Below are 18,629 nucleotides of genomic sequence, written 5' to 3' on the forward strand. Positions count from 1 at the left end.
TAACTTCTACCTCATTTAACATCTCAGTGGTTTTATCTAGAAAGTAGGGCACGCAGCAACAGCTCCTGAATGTCAATGATCCTCCGCACAGTGGGTGTACTACTCCATGGGCTCTGACAAATGAGGAAGATCATGCTGCAAATTGCTCTATAAAAAGAAATTCAACTGACAAGGTGAATCAAGCATTTATTTTTCCATAAAGGCACATTATAACAGAGGTTTTTCTCATGCACTCACAGAGATCTAAGAAAATGTTGACTATGAAGATATGGACCATGCAAAAGTAAGACAATTTGACATGGTGGCTCTATATGTGAAGATGAAATGCAGACAGATTGATAACATCATCAATGTTCTTCCACACAGGATGACCCCGCAAAAGGATTTGATTGAGGGTGACCTCTTCTGGAGAAAACAGGAAGTGCATCTCCAGCTATTATATATCAATGAAATCTGTCATCTAGGTAACATTTTTAAGTTGTTGACTGTTTGTCCACATGTCCACAGTTTATCAGCTTAGTTTGATCATGTTAGGATATAGGTGCCTCGCCATGCAGAAATATAGGCTAAGACCCATGTTGCCTGGACATTTAGAGTCGTATTGTCTGATACTGTAGTGCAATATTAAAATGGTTTGTATAATTGGATTTTGGTAAAAATTATGCTGTCACTTTTGAAACTGCAGTTATAAAATGCTTTGTGGGATGTAAACAGAAAGTAGCCATGGTGTCCTCAGTTTGCCGTGGGATACAACTTGAACCCATGTTTTAGCCTTGATATTTCATTTCATTTTCCCAAATTAGCACAATTTCAAGTATGCCGAATGAGCAATTAGCAGTTCCCGTTTACAATGCTCTCATGGACATGGAGAAATAGAGAAAATTGTTGCTATATTACTTTAATACTTAAGAAAATGTAAAAACATTCTGATTCTTAGGTGAGTTCTGGACTATCAATGAGGAACATCTCAATTATTACCAAACGGATTTATGAATATTTATTTGTGATAGACATCGGAGATAATATCAGCGATGAACCTCGAGGAGTGTAAGTCACACTTATTTTTTTGTAAAGTCAGTATTATGTTTATTAGTTCAGTTTTGGCTGACCTGTGACTCTGAAAAAGAGCTGGCCTTCATGTTTTGAGGCCTGCTTCTTCTCCTCCTGCCTCTTAATTGCACAGTTGTTACAGAAATTTGGTCTCATGAAACCCCACTAACTAGTTACTACACATTAACACCAGTGAGAATACTTCCCAGGTCAAATGTAGCATTCTATCAACTCTGAAAATATTTCATCTCACTTTGCAATGACTCATGTAAGTGGGGCTTATTTTGTGACTGTGCTTTGAGGATCCTTTTTGTTGCTGTATAAATAAGTAATCCAATTTCACATCTAAATAAATGTACATTACATTAAGTTAAATATTTTGGTGCACAAAAAGAAAAATATAGTCATTCAATGCAATTTAGTCCTCCTTTGTAATGTGATTTCTGAATACAGAAAAGTTCCAGGCTGAAATAATGCATGGCACTAGGTACTAAGTGTACTTTTAAACAATATACTTGAGTATAATTTTGTATAAACCTTGATTATACAATAAAGCTTTAAAATCTTTGATCAAATTCCTTTAGATAATGTAAAACTAATGATGCTTTTTATTCCTGTCCTTCATTTACCTTACATTATGTCCTCTATCACAGATACAAGACGTATGTAGGAGGGATGGCTAATCCATCCTCACTTATGTAATTCTCAAGTTAACAGTCCCAAATAACAGGATTTGAATAAATCTCTCATCTGTAGTCATTAAAGAAACCATTATTCTCACTATCTGTACAACTCAGGTTGAGGTGATGGACTTTTTGATGTTGTGTAATATTTTTGCTCTTTATCTGCGCTGAGTTCACATTATGAAAGCTGAACAGGGAGAAAGTAAGAGGAGGAAACAGATGTATATCCTCTGAGACTGGCTAATCCACTGTCTTCTTCCAGACAACCCTGATAAGGTCATTAATGAATAAATTATCCAATGAATGAATTATTAATGAGACCATGTTGGCATGTACAGTATCCTTGAGTATAGGGCCTGGTGTTGAAGCTTTGCACAGTTAAAGAGAAATAATTAGAGAATTATGTGCTAAATGCTTTGAAATTAATTTTCATTAATGTCATTTCAGTCAGCTGTTGGAATTTGTTCTAATGGATTTAAAAAAAAAAAAAGTTCACACCAAATTTTGTACCATAAAAAGCACAAATAACAAAACAGATGTGTTTTGGTTGCAGGATTTCAAAATGTACTGTGCATTTTTTACTTCAAAAAAGTCTAAAGATGATCTGCTGTCAAACCTATTACAAGAGATGTTACTCTTTTTAAAATGCATTTTCATGGAAACCCTTAAGCGCAAACAGCTGGAAATGTGCATCAAGATTCAAGTTCATCATGAACAATGTGGTCAATTTAATAAGATTTGTGAAATATCCCCAATGTTCTTTAATTGTACAGAGTTCTCAATAGTACTTGTGAATTATATCATGCAAAGTTTAATGTGTTTTTGTGTTATATTTTCTTATGCCGCTCACATCAGTGGTTTTGGTTGGAGATGAGTTCTACAGAAAGATGACAAGGTACAAGCACTACTGCAGACACTGGAGGCTACATCAGACATTTTACACGGCAGACATTTTGACTTGTCATTTTAGGGAATACAGAGGTGTATGGCTTACTGGAACACTTAAAAGAGACATCATTATTACACCGGTGCTTTCCTTACAATGACAAGTCAAAATGTCTGCCATGAAAAAGGTCTCCATAGTGCACAGCATAGCTGACCCCATTGACAATAATATATCTATTAGAGCACCTGATAGAGCCTTGTTTCTCAGTTGTAATGGCGACATTTGGACTCATTATGGCCATGAAAGCATGAGTGCAACTAATAAATGAATGATGGCTACACTCCATCTAGGCATGCCGGAGAACCAGTCATCCAGCATGCACAATATGAGCACTGTGAAATAGGAATAGATAATAGAAATCCAGCTATTATTCAGATTACATCAGCTTTTGGGTCATGAAACAGGTTTGTTGGGTGTTACAGCAAAATGTCAAACTCTTCTTCAGGCAGAGCACACAAGAACACAGTCAGACCCACTTTGTGTCTCTCATATTAAGCCATTATTGCATTTGACTCAGAGGTAGTCATTATTTGTGAAGGGTAAAAAAGTAAATTATTTCACAACACTTATGCTGCTCTGATTGTGTGCAAGATCCTTAAAAAACTTGACGTCTCATGCACAAAAAAGTTTAAAAAAAAAAGTTTCTTGTGGCATCTGTATTTCCTCCTGCATCTAAACCTTAAACTTTTGCATAGCATTGTATGCCCTTTGTTTTTTTTTGTAAAGCACTAGCAAAGATCTGGCAGAATATTTTGAATAAAACATAAAACATCAGAACACAACATTAATATTAACCAATTTAACTGATGAATTTTGATTGACGTTATTTTTCTGGCTACCACCTTTGTTTGGATTTAGAAAAAGAGTCACATCATGGGAATGTGGTTCAAACGATCTTTTACTGTAGTAGATCAAATATTTTTTCATGCAGATAAGAAGAAAATATGTTTTAAGATGTCTGGAAAATCGTCAGAACAGTAGTATGTGTTATCAAATGACCTTCTCCCTTTTGCAAACATTGCCAGGTTGTTATTTTTCAGAAAATCGAGTACTTACCGCCCTGAGTTGACTATAATGGTAAAACATGAGAGACACAAACTCGGGCCCAGAGCATAGAGTAGTTTAATTATTGGTAGGCTGTCAGTGGCAAGTCAGACCTGTCATTTAAAAAGATTGTGATATTTGTGTGCTGTGCACAGTGAATATTTAATATGGCAGTGAGGAAACATCTCTCCGTTAAATGTAAGATGGACCTTACTTCTGGTTCATCTTCAGATCAACATTGGGTTTTTTTGTTAGGCAGTTGATTTTTTTATTTATTTATTTTTTTTTTTGGACATATAGCATTTACAAAGCAAATTTCAGAGCAACTGAAACTGTTGGTCTGGGCACATTTTTAATGTTTTGCTAATATTTAGTCTTCTTTAGCTCTGAGGAAATCTGGCTGTTCGGTTGCTAAATGCTCCACTTTGTTTACCAGCTAGTCTCTAAATGTGTACATTGGGATTTTTAGAGCTTCTTTGATGAAAACAGCTGCCTGCTGAGGTAAAAAAAAAATGCCGTGAGAGTATTGAAACAAAACAGTATGGCTGGACAGCTAGGCCAAACGATGAACAGAAACTAAAAGGCTCCATAAAGCCAGAGATCTGAAATAATTCTCTGTAGGTTTGTCATTACAAGCACTTCCCTTTTACATTGTCACATTGTTTTCACATTGTAATGTGATGCATTGCTCTTATACAAAGCATTGATTATAGTTGCATCAAACCAATCTTCTTTTGAATTCATAGAACATTACTGCTTGCTGACAGGTCACACCAGGTGCCTGCAGCTATTACCTCCCACTTTGCACTTTGTGTACACACTCACGGGCTGAGTCTCAATTTGCACACTTACACCTGCTATTTTGAGTGCCTAAGTGCATTCACACTGACAAGTATGGTGACATTTTTGTACTGGGTGGTGTAATCTTAACAGTCAAAAATTTGAGCATGGAACCACTTTTCACCCTTGGTGATTGTCATCATGGCTACGTAGCAGAAAGGGAGGGAGAGAAGGAGACAAAACTTCAATGTTTGTCAAACTACATCCCACCAGGAAAATGGGAGTTTTTAAGACTCTGAGAAGTAGGTTTGATGTCACTTGACATCGCAGCATTTTTTTATGAGGAAAAAATAGAGTTGCTCCAAAAACAGGGAAAAATATATATACAAATAATTTTTACCTCCTGAGCTTTAGTTCATCCTTGTGTTGGTTTATATGGATGATAGTGAAGTTGTCACTTTTCTGCATTTTGGCAGCAGAAAAAGGGCAGACTTCCTAGGGTGGTCATGTTGCCTGTTTGTTGGCCTCATGTAAGTAACTCCAAATAGGAACTTTTCCAAATGCCAGTTGCCTGAACGCACGATAACTCTTTCCCTATATTTTCCTAATTTTCACTATACTAGAACACATCTCTCACCCTGTTCAACAATGTCAGTCATGAGTAGTGTTGTATTCCACTGTAAAATGTCCAAATCCAATATGCATTTCTTTCAAGGCTATACCATCCCCATGGTAATTCTGGTTCTTTTGTGCCTCTGGTTCTGTACGTTCACCAGTAATTCAGCATGACAGATGTGACATCTTTGAAACGCTTGAGATCTTGAGGAGAATTTTTAATAAAGTTTTGAGGATTTGAGCAACGCTTGGTCGCATAATATGCGACTCATCAGGAGGTTGAGGCTCCATGCGGGGTTGAAGAAACTCAGCCGTTCTTGATCAATGTCACGTCCACCGACAACAAAAGTGCAGATGCTGCCAACAAGCAGATGTGTCTCTCCGTTGTTCGCTGTTCTGTGGAGTACACATTTCCAGAACTGGCCTTGTAAACTCAAGTGTTCAGGGCTACATATTGAGCTATAGCCTTTCCATCAAATCTATTTATTCTCAGTTGCGTTATTCATGGCAAAAGGCCACAGTTCAGGTCTCCGTGTTCCAACGCAGTCAAAGAGCCGAGTCCTTGATCCCACGGCGTGACCCCTGTCAAAGAAGCGCCTTCCTTCATTCCCTGTGATAGCTTTCCACACCAAAGCAGGTATAACACACCGATTCCTCTCGCCCTTTAGACAATGAAAAAGACCTAACTGTAGCATAGTGTGTATGTTTAAAATATATTCGCTATTGGAACATTTTGTTAAATATCCTTTATCTCCAATTTGTTCCTTCATCACACTGCAGACGTCTGAGTTCATGCAGGAGAGAGTTTTGAAAGGGATTCATAAGAGGAAAGATGGTCTAATCTTCTTAACCCACAGAGGAGCATTTAATCCTTAAAACATGACAATGACCAATATTGAGGTTATGAGATTTGAGCAGGAGGACTTCTTTTGTCCGTACGCTCTTTCCTTCAGAATGATACCAAGGCACTCTTTTATCTTTAAAACCTGAATAAGCTACTTTGTGGTGTCCTCTGAGGATTGTCTTCTGCCTGTTTTAGAGCAACTGGGTGAATGCGTCGGGGGACGTAACCTGCTGGGTGAAAGTATTTAGTCCCAAGATTGCAGAGCATCTAAGTAAAGGAGCCATTAAGAAAATCGTGTCTAATGCCATTAGAATGTGGACTTAAAGTGTTTTAGCCTGCAGACCCATCTCACGGCAGATATTTTGGCTCATCACAGCAGGACAAGCACAGGTCTACTAATAATATAAAGAATGTCTGCGCTCCATTTTGGTGAACCAGTTCTGGGGTCCTTATATTGTCCAGTCCAGCTCACTGTATTGGCTAAGTGGAAATACTGAGCTATTGTTAAAAACAAATTAGCCTCACCGGTGCTTTTCCTGCTATGACAAGAATGTCTGCCATGAAAAAGATCTGTTGCTCAGCCTTATTTTCAGCAAACAAGTGTAAAGAACTGCCAGGAGAGACTGTCATATCTGGTTTTCACACAAATCCTGTTTCAGCTGCTTTCAAGAATGTCATTTCCTCAATTTCTGTGCAGTGAATTGATTTATTCTTCCAATCTTCAATATACAGACCCCATTGGCATAATATTTTTTTTATAGAAAAAAAATTACGAATGGCAGAACATATGGCTGCAAAGAAAATATTGCTTGTTTAAAACCACACGGTTTTGCATGTGCTTCATTATTTAAAAAGCAATAATAAACAGAGAAAAATGAACTTAACAGCAGAAAAGAAAAGCTTTTTCTCACCAAATGTTTGAGGGGAAAACTGAATTATAAATTGATTGATTCACAGAAATCATATAAAATTACAAAACTGACAAATGAGAAAGTGTCAGAAAGTTGCTGTGTTGCGGAAGCTCTGTAATCAGTTTCCTTACCTCCTCCATCTCGATCACGCGCTCACATATATGGATATGCACATAAGAGCGCACATGGACACACGCCCACGCACAGCCATCTTGATAGTGACTCACAGCTGTCTGTAAAAAACAAGAAGTTATTACCTGTGCTTTTGTAACTGTCTGAGGTATCCCTGTATACATCAACAAGTCTGTTTTTCAATTACCCCTAATAGCAGAGCGAGAAGGAAACACAAAAGACAAAATTACATCTTAAATTCCATCCTCCTGACACTGAAAATTGTGGTGTCTCTTTCTTATAGGCCTTGTTTGAATTAGGAGTCATTTAAATGAGAACTTCAGATAGTGGGTCCTTGTCATACCAAATTCAACCAAACCATTGCACAGTAAACAAAATTCATAACGATCAAACCGTATTTTCTCCAGGATGCGCCGATCAAACCTGTTCTGACAGACGTCACCTCTGCTGCACGCTCTCTGCCTGATCCTCTCTGCATCCCAATCCCCTCCAAAGCGCCAGCACTCTGATCATCAGCCCACACAGGACGCAGGCACTACCTCCACACATCTAAAGGTGCGCTGGAACAGAGAGGAAAATAACTGCCTGCCCGCAAGTACTGCACCTCTGTTGGAGGTGAGGGGAGGGAGAGAAAGACATGAGGTGGAGGAGAGATAGAGAGGGAGAGGAGGAGAACAATGTTAATGCTTTTACCCAATCACCAACCAGATCCCTGTTAAGACCTCTCTTTCTCCCAAAGAAGTCTTTTGTGGAATCATGACAAAGCTGCAGAAGCAAGCCTTTGTCTGAAAACAAAGAGGAGTGTGTTTGTGTGTGTAAGAGCCTGCCACTGTGGTTGTGTAGTGTGTGTGTGTGTGTGTGTGTGTGTGTGTGTGTGTGTGTGTGTGTGTGTGTGTGTGAACCTAAGTGTGTGCATGTCCGAGAGCTAGATAGCATGTGTTAGTTTGAGAAATTGCTTCTCTTGAGTGAGGGAAGTGTGTAACAGCTGGGGTTGTGCGGTTGACAGAGTGTGTGCGATTGTCTCCTTCATTTCCTTTGTGCTGAAGATTGGGTCGTGGGGAAAAAAAAACTAGATGGCCTCTGCTCATCTGTAAAATTTGCTAACGATCTAACGTGCACAAAATCAGAGACACACACACACACACACACACACACGCACACACACATATAGATAAACAAACCCCCAGCTTGTCACCGCTGTCAACGGACAGCATTTAAAGGAAATAAGAGGCGAGACATCCATGAGACATCACTGCCAGTCTGAAAACACACTTAGACACACACAGATATGCACAGACAGAGGAACGAATCAGCCTCTATGGCTGCCGTGTTAATGGAAATCCTATCCAGCAGATGTGCCCTGTTGGAAGAACACATGGACTGTGAAACAGGCTTATGTACGCTCACAGGTAGTGAACCAGCAGCCATGGTCTGTGCATCCACCACAGGATACTGTAGGTGTGTTTTTGTGTGAAAGAGAGAGAGACTCTGGCTCAACCTGTGAGACTCAAATGAATGCATGACCTAAACAAACTGCTAAAAAAACAACATCCAGACATGTTTGACATTGCATCGTCCAGATTTAAGTCATATGAGCTTGTAAACGCAGATATACAGCAACCATTTGCACATACTGTATTGGCTGGTGGTTTTCAGCCTGAAGGAAAAAAATTATAAGATATTATAAGACATGAGAGCAGTTATAGGCTACTATATTATTGCTGGGGATGATGGCAACCAGAAGGCACTAAAAGGATACAGAGGAGAGGTGGCGAGGTGAGAATTTGTGTGCAAAAGTTACAAATAATTGCAGGAAATGGAAGAAAGTTGAGAACACTGGGGAGAGAAGAGGGGACAGGCGAATATCGTGCAAGAAGAGATGAGTGTCAAGAGAGCAATCCTGGGATGGTTAATGAGGAAACAAAGCTGCCGGAGTTAAACTGGGGGCAGTGATAAGTGGGTCAGACGGATGTCTTCTGAATATATAAACAGCCTCGGTCTGGAAACCAGACACACACATCTGCGTGAACTCCATCTGAAATGCCCCTGCAGTGCACCCAAAATGTAGGCTGGCCATCTGTAGAACTATTTATTGCTACTTTTTCTTTTTAAAAACCCTTTATTCAAGGCTTCATTTGCACCGTCGGTACCATTCAAATATAAAAAAAAAAAAAAGCAAACGACAAACGTATTGGATAACAAAAAAAAACAACAATAATAACCAGTCGTTTCAGCGGTGCTGTGCTCTGTATGAACCCATGCATGGATGGGCTTCATGTTATTCCGCTTCAGCACCCTCCCAGAAAGTCCACAAGCGCGCATGCGTGGCTAAAGCGCGCTACCGCAGACAGGGGGCGTCAACATGGCGCTGTCTCCTCGACGACCGCACTGACTGCAACCTGCCAATGAGAGAGAGAGAGAGAGACCGAAAGAGGAGAGAGAAGCGTAGGTTACCATTCTGTCAAGCCTCCATCCTTTTTTTCTAGCCCTATGAATCCCTACACATTTTCAGGAGGATAGGGTGGAATTCAGAGGATTTTTTTTTTTTTTTTAAAAACACCGCTCCCACTTGTTTTTCCTGCGCAGTGGATGTTGTTTGTGCAACGGCAGCAGCAGACGCCCGAGCTTGTAGAGCAGGTGTGAGAGACAGCGGCGACCGCTCCTCTCCTCCCTGTTTCCAAGGGGAAATGTCGAGCGAGAAGCCGGTTTCAGCACCACCGGGCTCCGCTTCTTCGCTCACGGACACAGACCGAGACTCCCACCCGCCGCCGGGCTCCTCCGCCGGGCAGCAGCAGCAGCAGCAGCAGCAGCAGGTCGCCGCGGGCGCTGGCTCCGGCTCCACCGGGGAAAGGATGGTGTCTGCAGCCGGCTCTATGGTTCTCCCGGCCGGGGTGATCAACCCCGCTGTTCCGATCAGGAATATCCAGATGAAATTCGCCGTGCTGGTGGGCCTGATCCAGGTCGGAGAGGTTAGCAACAGGGACATCGTGGAGACGGTGCTGAACCTGGTGAGTGGAAGCAGGACCGAGCAGTGCTGGAAAACACAGAAAGGAAGCCATAGAACCGAGTAGAATCACTGCGCCCTAACCCGCTATGTTTTATTTACGATGCTTCACTCCCCTGGTTGTGTGGTTTTCGGGGGATGATGTCATTTGTTTGTTCGGGAGATGGATGTGTATTTTTTTTTTTTTTTAAATTTCTGTAGATTAAAAAAAAAAAAAAGGAGCTTGCACGAGACTGCATATTGTGGAATAAATAAAGCTGTATTATTGTGAAGCTTAGAGGAGCTGAATGAAGCATGTGACCCCACCAAGGCATTGAGGGTAGCTTAATCACCCAGCCATTGTTGACCAAATGACCCGTTCGCGGCACAACAAGGAAACGACATTTGCAGTCAGACTTGGAGTGGATGGTGGGAAGTGTTTGCAGGCTATTCTCCTGACCCCGACGTGTACCCTGAAGTGATGCATAGGCAGGTTGTAACGACCGGCGAAGGGTTACGATGTTGCGCACAACACCGGGACCCAAAAGACATCGTTTCGCTTCCCTTTAGAGCGAAATCCTGCAGGTGCGCACGTCTGTCTGTCTGTCTGTCTGTCAGCCAGCACCGAAACAAACTGATCCAAACGCGGACAAAGGCCGACTAGCATTATGCTACCCATCGACATATGTGTGTAGGAGAATGGCTCAAAATTATGCACGGGCCTATTGTTGAAGGCAGGGCCCCGCATCCTGTGCGCAAAGGAGTGATGTATAGGTCGCTCTGAAGCGGTTAGTGGTTCATATTACTGGGCTTCAAACACCGATTATTTATGGAGCAGATATATGCCCCCCTCCCCCTCCACCCCCAACCCACCCCCTTCATCTCTACCCCTCAATCAGAGGTTGTGTCGGCGGTGCCGGGCCTACTATATACAGCAGAGCAGAGGATTTAATATCTGAGCTGGGGGGGGAGGGGGGGGGTTGACATGACTGGTGTGTACCGTTACGAAAAAGATGAGCAAAATGTACAGCAGACGTAGGTCTGGACGACTAATGCTCCAGGAAGGTATAGGACGTGTATGTTGGCTGTTTTCCCTCCTCCAGCATCAGGCGATGGCGTGTACTGCATGATATTACATGCATCTGCCATTAAAAAGAGGGTTCTGATCATTATTGATGTTCTTTTGAGGGAGAAGTAGAATGATATAGACATAATTTTGAACGTGATTTCACTGCAGTGTTTCTTGATGTGGACTGTTTCAGGGTTTTGTGGAGCTGTTGGCCTATTTACTCACTGGGTGCTTAGAGCAGGACAGTGTACAGCTGGGCTAAACCATTTTCTTCTCAGTCAGATTGTCGATTATTGGTAGGCTACTACAGGGAAGAGCACAGGGGCTTTTCTAGCTCACTTCAGTCTTGTCTCCCTCTCTTACAACCCCCGGGTTGAACAGGCTGATAACCATCCATCCTGTTCCACGGCCTCCTCCTTTACTCTGGAGAGGAGGGATGCTGCCTGCATGCACTGGCTCGGCAGGGCAGCGCCATGCATTTAAAAGCAGGTGGAGAGGAGTTGAGGGAGGGTGGGGGAGGAGAAGAGAGAGTGGAGGAGGAGGAGGAGGAGGAGGAGGAGGAGGAGGTAGTAGGATGCTGCAGTGGCTATGTGCTCAGAAATCACCAGCTGATGCAGCGGAAGGGGAAAGGACGCTGGATTGGTCCACATCAGATCAGTGAAAGCTCATCAGAGCATTCAACTGAAATGCACTGCGCTGTATTTTATGTAAATACCTGCTTTTAGGCCAGCGTGTTTGTGTGTGAATGTGCCTTCGATGCATTAACACACACACACAAGGACTGACAAATTAAAGCAGTATGCGTTGGTCATACCAAAGCTCTACTTGCTAAATCCTGAATTGAACAATCAGTTCTGGTTGCAAGGCTGCCAATAGCTAAGCCTGTTAGGGAATTCTGTTGCCCAGCTCCTTAATTAAAAGAGTTGAAACAAAGAGGTGTGGAGGCAGGAGACCTCAGCGGTCATGCTGCTGGTACAATGAGTCCACTGTGACCCAAAAGCTGATCCATTATTCCAGTCAATGTGGGAGACCACAGCAGCCACATTCTCCGTCCACCGTGGTTGTATTGATCAGATCCCACTGCGGCTTGGGTGAACAGATGGCTTGTCTGCTGTATCAGATATGCTCCCTGTTCTATACGACGAAATGCTGGCCTTTGGCTAGAGATGAACTTGAGAAAAGAAAGAGGGGGGAGAGGAGAGAGATGGCAATTCAAATCAACGTGGGCCACAATGGTGCACTGCTGCCTTGTTTAGCCAAGAACATGCGAGCAAGTTAATGTTTCAAATATTGTAATATTATCATTTTTGAATAAAATGCCACAACGCACAGGCAGCGCACACAGTCAGATACATATATATTACGTGTGTGGGGTGCTCAGCTATTATCATCAACAAGGCATCACAGTTGTCAAGGCAACACTGCTCTTTGACTGCCTGCATCCAGACGCTCGACCACCTGGTGTTGCTTCCCACTTCCGGACTTCTCGCACAGCATTTCTCTCTATCTTATTCTATCTGTCTCCTAGTATGTGCTGATACTGTCATCACCGAGCACTGAATAAGTGAAGAGGGTGCACGCTATAGTACAACTGTATTGTTGTGAGCTCTTCAGTAAATTGACTTGGTTTGTGTATACACATCCATAGGGGGTTTAGTTGGGTTGAGATGTGGTGACTTTGAAGGCCATAGTATGTGATTCATACAGTCTCATTCTTCAGTAAGCATGGAAGTGGAAGCATCTGCGGTGGTTATGTTTCTCTTCTCATTTATGCAGCATCTTTCTTCAATTTGCCACCTGTCTGTACGTGTAAGTATATTGATGTACGTGAAGACGTCGATTTAACACATCAGTGATTCTCAGCCTAAAACTTTCGGTCCTTTCACGGGGACGCGAGACAAATCTGATGGGCCATGAGATGATTAATAGGGCAGGGGAGCGGAAGCAGATTTATTTTTTCAAATATTGCTTTAATCTTTGCTTGTTTTCTCGAGAATTACTGAGGAGTTTTACATTTTCAGGGCTCGGCTTGAGCAGGACGATGAAATCGCTCTTTGGTTTGACCTGGACATATTCAGCTGGCGATGCACTACTTTTGTGGTGACAGGCCAAGAAGCTTCTGCGCCTCTATTACACATGACACTCTACAGGACAGGATAAGGTGTGGTGATGGATCCATTTACTGGTTGTGCCATCTTTTCAGAAGACATTGCTTTCTTTCCCATTCACTGCACTTAGTTTTGTGGATTGAAACCTTACATTTTTGTAGTTGATGGTCAGCAACTTCTGCAACAGAGTCTAGTTATTTGTGTTGATATGCCTTGATGGTGGTTATTTTGGAGAGGAAGGCAGGTGAGGAGCAATGCTTGTTGACATGTGATCTATCTATCTATCTATCTATCTATCTATCTATCTATCTATCTATCTATCTATCTATCTATCTGTCTGTCTGTCTGTCTGTCTGTCTGTCTGTCTGTCTGTCTGTCTGTCTGTCTCTCTCTCTCTCTCTCTCTCTCTCTCTCTCTCTCTCTCTCTCTCTCTCTCTATCTATCTATCTATCTATCTATCTATCTATCTATCTATCTATCTATCTATCTATGTGTCTGTCTGTCTGTCTGTCTGTCATTTATTCGAGGAATTGAAATATATATTTCAAATGCATCTACAGGCAGCGCTGTCAGTCCCTCTGCTTGAGTGCAACACCAGCTGAGCTTATTTATAGGCAGTTTTATCTCGTTGTAATACTTTTTTTGGGATCAAAACGCCGTGTTTGTCTGGCATAGAAAATGATTGGTGACACACTACGGCTCGCTCTTAGTCTCCATGCCCGTTCTTTGCTTTTCATCCTCTCGTTCAACATCCTCCTTGGTCGGATGCAATATGTTCTGCCAGTGTCAATCACCACCTGAGCCCCTTCAGCGGTCCCACGGAGTCATCTCTGTTAGCAAATGTCTCATTATCCTTGTCCACACACTCCACACTCACCAAGGTCACCTGATACCAAGTCCACAGCAAGCAGAGTCAGAGTCCGCACAGCACACGGAGTCTGACACACACACACACACAAAGGCCCAAAAAAAAATATACTCCCTCAGATGTTCACATGTTTACACGGAGCTTTGAACACAGACACACAATCATTTGCACACATAGCAAACCACTGATTTAGTTTCCCTTTTCTGAAGGATACCGAAGACCAAAAAACAGTTAAAGGAAGATGAGGTGAGTTAAAATGAGTATAGCATTAGAAAAGAGTTCCTGTGTTTTGTGATGAGTTCAACACTGCTCGGCTGTGTCTGGAGTGCAGTGGCACGGATGCCGATTTATACCTCCAAAGGACCAGGTCACCCACTTTTAAAAAACGGCATGTTATTTTGCCTTGAGGTGGTTGGAAACATCAGTACAAAACTCAGTTTAATTGAAACGTTTTGCAGACCTGGCCTGTGGCTACAGACTTAGGCTAACTGTTTCCCTGGAGCACTCTAATCTGCTTGCATCGCCATGCAGGGAATCACAATGCGTCATCGTGTGCTTGCCCAGCCATGCAGATGAGTCTCTTAACAACCACTAATACACTTAAGTTGTTGAATAAATAATGTTTGACCTTGCCAGCATGGTTAAAATGGACTCTTGCATGAACACAACACATGTTTATTTAAAAGTTACAATTGAGTTCACATTGAGTAGTGTAATTTCCAAGTAGCACTTATGTCCCACAATGTTTTTAGTGTAGCTATAGTGCACAATTATTGTCCTGTTAAATATCATCATAGCTTGAAAATATGTTATTTCAAGTGAATTGTGATTGCCTTCATGTTGTGGTTATTGACTAATACGACCTCAGTCAAGATGACAGGCTCAATGTCACATAGCACTGTCATTAGTGGTGAAACTAGGACCAGGGATCTGTTAACCTTTTTTTTCAAATGAAATATTTCAGGTTCCAGCTCGTCAAGGATTTGAAACTTTTCTTTGTCATTTAATTGAATATCTTTAAACTTTGGGGCTTAAAATGTTAACTTTATTCACTATTTCTATTATAGTTTTTACGTTTTATAGACATAAAGTCTATTCAATTGATTAAGAAAATAGTCAACAGAATAATTGATAATGATAATCCCACCTGGTTTCTGTCAAAGCAGTGTTACCTTTTTCTGTAAATTCATGTAGTACATGTTAAACAGTATCAGACTGTAGAATAGTGGAGGGAACAATTTTATGCTACATGTCACCCTGTTTTACTTTTTGTGTATACGGACAGCATATTAGCGGTGCTACTTTATCTCCTTTGAATTAGAAAAAAAAAATATTGTCCAACATTTTCAAACATTGTCCAAACAACAGTCCAAAAAAAATACATTTATTTTACCGTCACAGAAAAAAAAAAAAAAAAAAGCTACAAATCATCCCAACTGAGAAGCTGAAACTAAAAAAACAAACAAATGTAATGAATATGAAAACGGTTGCAAATTATTTTTCTGTCGGTCAAATCGCTAATTAACAGACTAATCTGCACGAACCCTCGAATTTCGACGCAAAAATATCTCGGGAAGAGGATGCACATTTTGTTATCCTTGTTGATATTTGGCATTATTTTTTGGGAAAGATTAGCTGGTGTGATGCTGCAGAGAAGCTTCGTCAGCTGGTGCCTGGTGTTCACGGCCAGTGAGCAACGTTAGCTAACGGTGGCTACAGTGCTGGTCCCGACCCGAGGGACAGAAGTAAAAAAAATTTACATGGGGTGACCTACCACTTTAACTGCATGAGTACGCACACACGCGCGCACACACACACACACACACGCACACACACACGCACACACACACACACACACACACACACACACACTTGGCCTGTTTCTCCCTCTCTCAAACACACATGCATGCTGTGTGTCTGTGGAGGACAGAGGGTGTGGCTTCTACTGCAAGGTCATGAATGACTTTTGCTATCTATCACACAGCTGGGTTGTCCTGACCCTCGCATGAGCCAGAGAGAAAGACAGGAGGAGGAAGATGATGTGGGAAGCATGCTGATCTTTACTGGAGAATGAGCGATCGATGGAGAAAGATGGCAAACGAAAGGAAGAAAAATGATGAGAAGGATTCAGAGAGAGTGAGAGGGCATGTCGAAAAGTCTGTGATTGTCCTTCAGGTGCTCTGTTCGTCTTTGAGTGTAACATGGGGTACACCTGTATGGTGTTCTGTGGGGGTTTGATGAGTTTCAGGCCCCCTGTGGAGCCTCATCACACTGTGGGTATCACGGCTCTCCCTTCTCCTCTGTTCCTTGCGGTAGAGGAGTGAAATACAGAAGGAGTCCTTTGGGCGTGAGTGAGCGGGAGAGTTTGTACAGTTTTTGTACAAAGCACAAAACCTGTTCGAGATTGCCGTGACATTTTGGGGCTTTAATTGGCCATTTTTCTTCACAGTCACTTGTCACATCGCGGGATTAGCTTGTACTGTCTTGTTAGCATGGTTAGCAGTCTTCTTTAAAAGCAAGGTCTGCAGGTACAGCTTCCACACTTTGATGCGTTGTAGACAAATATAAATGTCAAACTGTCCCTTAGACAACCAACCTTGTCACTCCCAAATCCGCTTACTGGACAACAAATGAATCTTTTTTTATTATCATTTCTCTTTTGGTCTTTTTGAGTTGAATTGTAACACGATTTGTGTTAAATTGTCACTGGTCTGATTTGTATGCGTGCGTAAGAGGCAACCAGGCTAAACCACTCACCTCAATTATGCTTCACTTCTCTAAATTCCTCCTCATCCTGCATTAGCTGCTATTTCTAGATGTTGGGATTTTTCCAGGGATAAGCCTTGTAAGATTTTTGGGTGAGGACACCCTCTGGGAACGGGAAGAACAAAGACGAAAAGAAAAAAAAAAAAAAAAAAAAAAAAAATGTCCCGTCCTCGCTTAACGACACCTTTTGTGACTTCTCTGCCGCTTCCTTCCATCTTCACCCTTTACCTCCTTTAAGCACATCCATCCCCCTAACTCCTCGGTGTAATCTCGTCCCTCGCTCCCCGACTCCCTGGCTGGGTGAAACGGCGGGTGGATGAATGTGGATGATCCCTATTGTGAGAAGGTAATGGAGCTGTCTGCAGTGCCATCCCTCTCCGCTTCCTTTCCCTCCACACACTTCCTTCTTCCACTCATCTTTTCCACATTTTGAGCTAAGCAAGTCTGGGGGGGAGACTTGTCAGTTGATAATCGTAAGTCTGCCATCACCTCTTAACTACTGGAGTTCGGCTTTTGTAAGTGTGGATGTAGAAGTGTGGATGTAGAAGTGTGGATGTAGAAATGTGGATGTAGAAGTGAGGAGAAGGACAGAGGGAGATTACATAAGGATCTGCTTTCACTTTTGAAAGACTGACACAAATGAATTGTAGAACTGAGTAGTGCGATGGCTGCGTGGGCTCTTTGAAGCTTTAAATCATCATGTAGGATATTCTGTGCTGTATTTCTGACCTCTGACACAACGCTGAATATTATAGGGTCTTTTGTAATTGTGCTGTAATGATACAGTTTGCATTAACACAGAAACTGTCATCAGAAACCTATTATAAAAGAATTGCGCTGACCTGTTATTATTAAAAATGAAAGCATATGTTTATCACCAGCTCAACTATAAATTTAATCACTGTAGTTAAATCAAATCTTCACATTGCCTGTTTGCTATATGCTTTGAGGCTTTCATTATCGGACTTAATTATTTTTTTGATTGAATTTGTAATAGATATATTAATCAATTCAAGTTTTATTGATTTAAGAAAAAATGCCAGGGTGTTTTAATATGAGACTTGAGTTTAAATTCAGTACAATTAACAGGTCCTCTGGTGGGGAGGTCTGATCGGAATATACTTTGACTAATAGAAAAGAGATTCCCATCAACACATTGGGTTCAAAGAGTTGTCAGTCATGCTGCGGACAAACCAGCATTTGAGTCATACAAATAAAAATAAACTATATATTGGTAATTTTCACGTAGACCGGTGTAACATTAATGTATTTTTTTCCTCAGGCTTTATTTTTTTTAAATCGGAGGTAGTTTTTTGTTATAAAAACTTTAAACATTGAGTCCTGGTAATAATTTATAGCCCAGAATGTGTAAGGAAGTAGAATAAAAAGGTGATGAGTCCATAATCATGCATGCTTACAATTGACTCATTAGACTGTATAATGATGTGAACCAAAGAAAAACAAGTGTCTCTTTATTTGTAAAACTGTAACCAGCTGTTAATTGTAATTGTTATTGAATATCTAAAACCATAAATTGACTATTAAAGTCTAATTTGATTAATTATTTTTATGTTATTTTCCTGGGCCTGATAAATAATTCATTTCTGCAGTTTCTGCAGTATAAAGGCTACAGGAAGCTTATGTTCTTGATATTTGTCGCCTTTCTCTATGCCCTTGTTTTCACAGTCTTGTGTCTGGCTGCTTCATGCTATTGTGTCTGCCTCTTTTGTGTGTTTTTTTTCTAAAGTGTGTGCATTGTCTGAGTGCGATTGTTGTAGGACGGGAGGGGTGGGGGCCATATGGGTACAATTTCTATGGAGTCTTATACAC

The 18,629-nt window shown here is 41.4% G+C and overlaps 1 protein-coding gene and 1 long non-coding RNA gene across 22 annotated transcripts in view; one reads left to right on the forward strand and one right to left on the reverse strand.

Moving 5' to 3' along the window:
* Positions 1-4,682: 4,682 nt before the first annotated feature.
* Positions 4,683-9,659, reverse strand: LOC138196331 (uncharacterized). Its single transcript, XR_011178125.1, has 3 exons — positions 9,575-9,659; positions 7,005-9,404; positions 4,683-5,780 (listed from the first exon to the last, which is right to left on the reverse strand). It is a non-coding gene; the product is annotated as an uncharacterized lncRNA (long non-coding RNA).
* A 24-nt stretch (positions 9,660-9,683) lies between these two features.
* nbeaa (neurobeachin a) overlaps positions 9,684-18,629 on the forward strand; it is a 90,957-nt gene continuing 82,011 nt past the window's right edge. For all 21 annotated transcript variants that reach the window (XM_069146266.1, XM_069146250.1, XM_069146256.1 and 18 more), the window contains exon 1: positions 9,684-10,013. In XM_069146266.1, the coding sequence (XP_069002367.1) occupies positions 9,693-10,013 (321 nt within the window). In that variant the 5' untranslated portion in view covers positions 9,684-9,692. The remainder of the gene's footprint in view (positions 10,014-18,629) is intronic.

Source organism: Embiotoca jacksoni, unplaced genomic scaffold, assembly GCF_022577435.1.
Source record: "Embiotoca jacksoni isolate LCO1_2020_lvr unplaced genomic scaffold, fEmbJac1.0.p SCAF_13, whole genome shotgun sequence".
Classification (NCBI taxonomy): Eukaryota; Metazoa; Chordata; class Actinopteri; family Embiotocidae; genus Embiotoca; species Embiotoca jacksoni.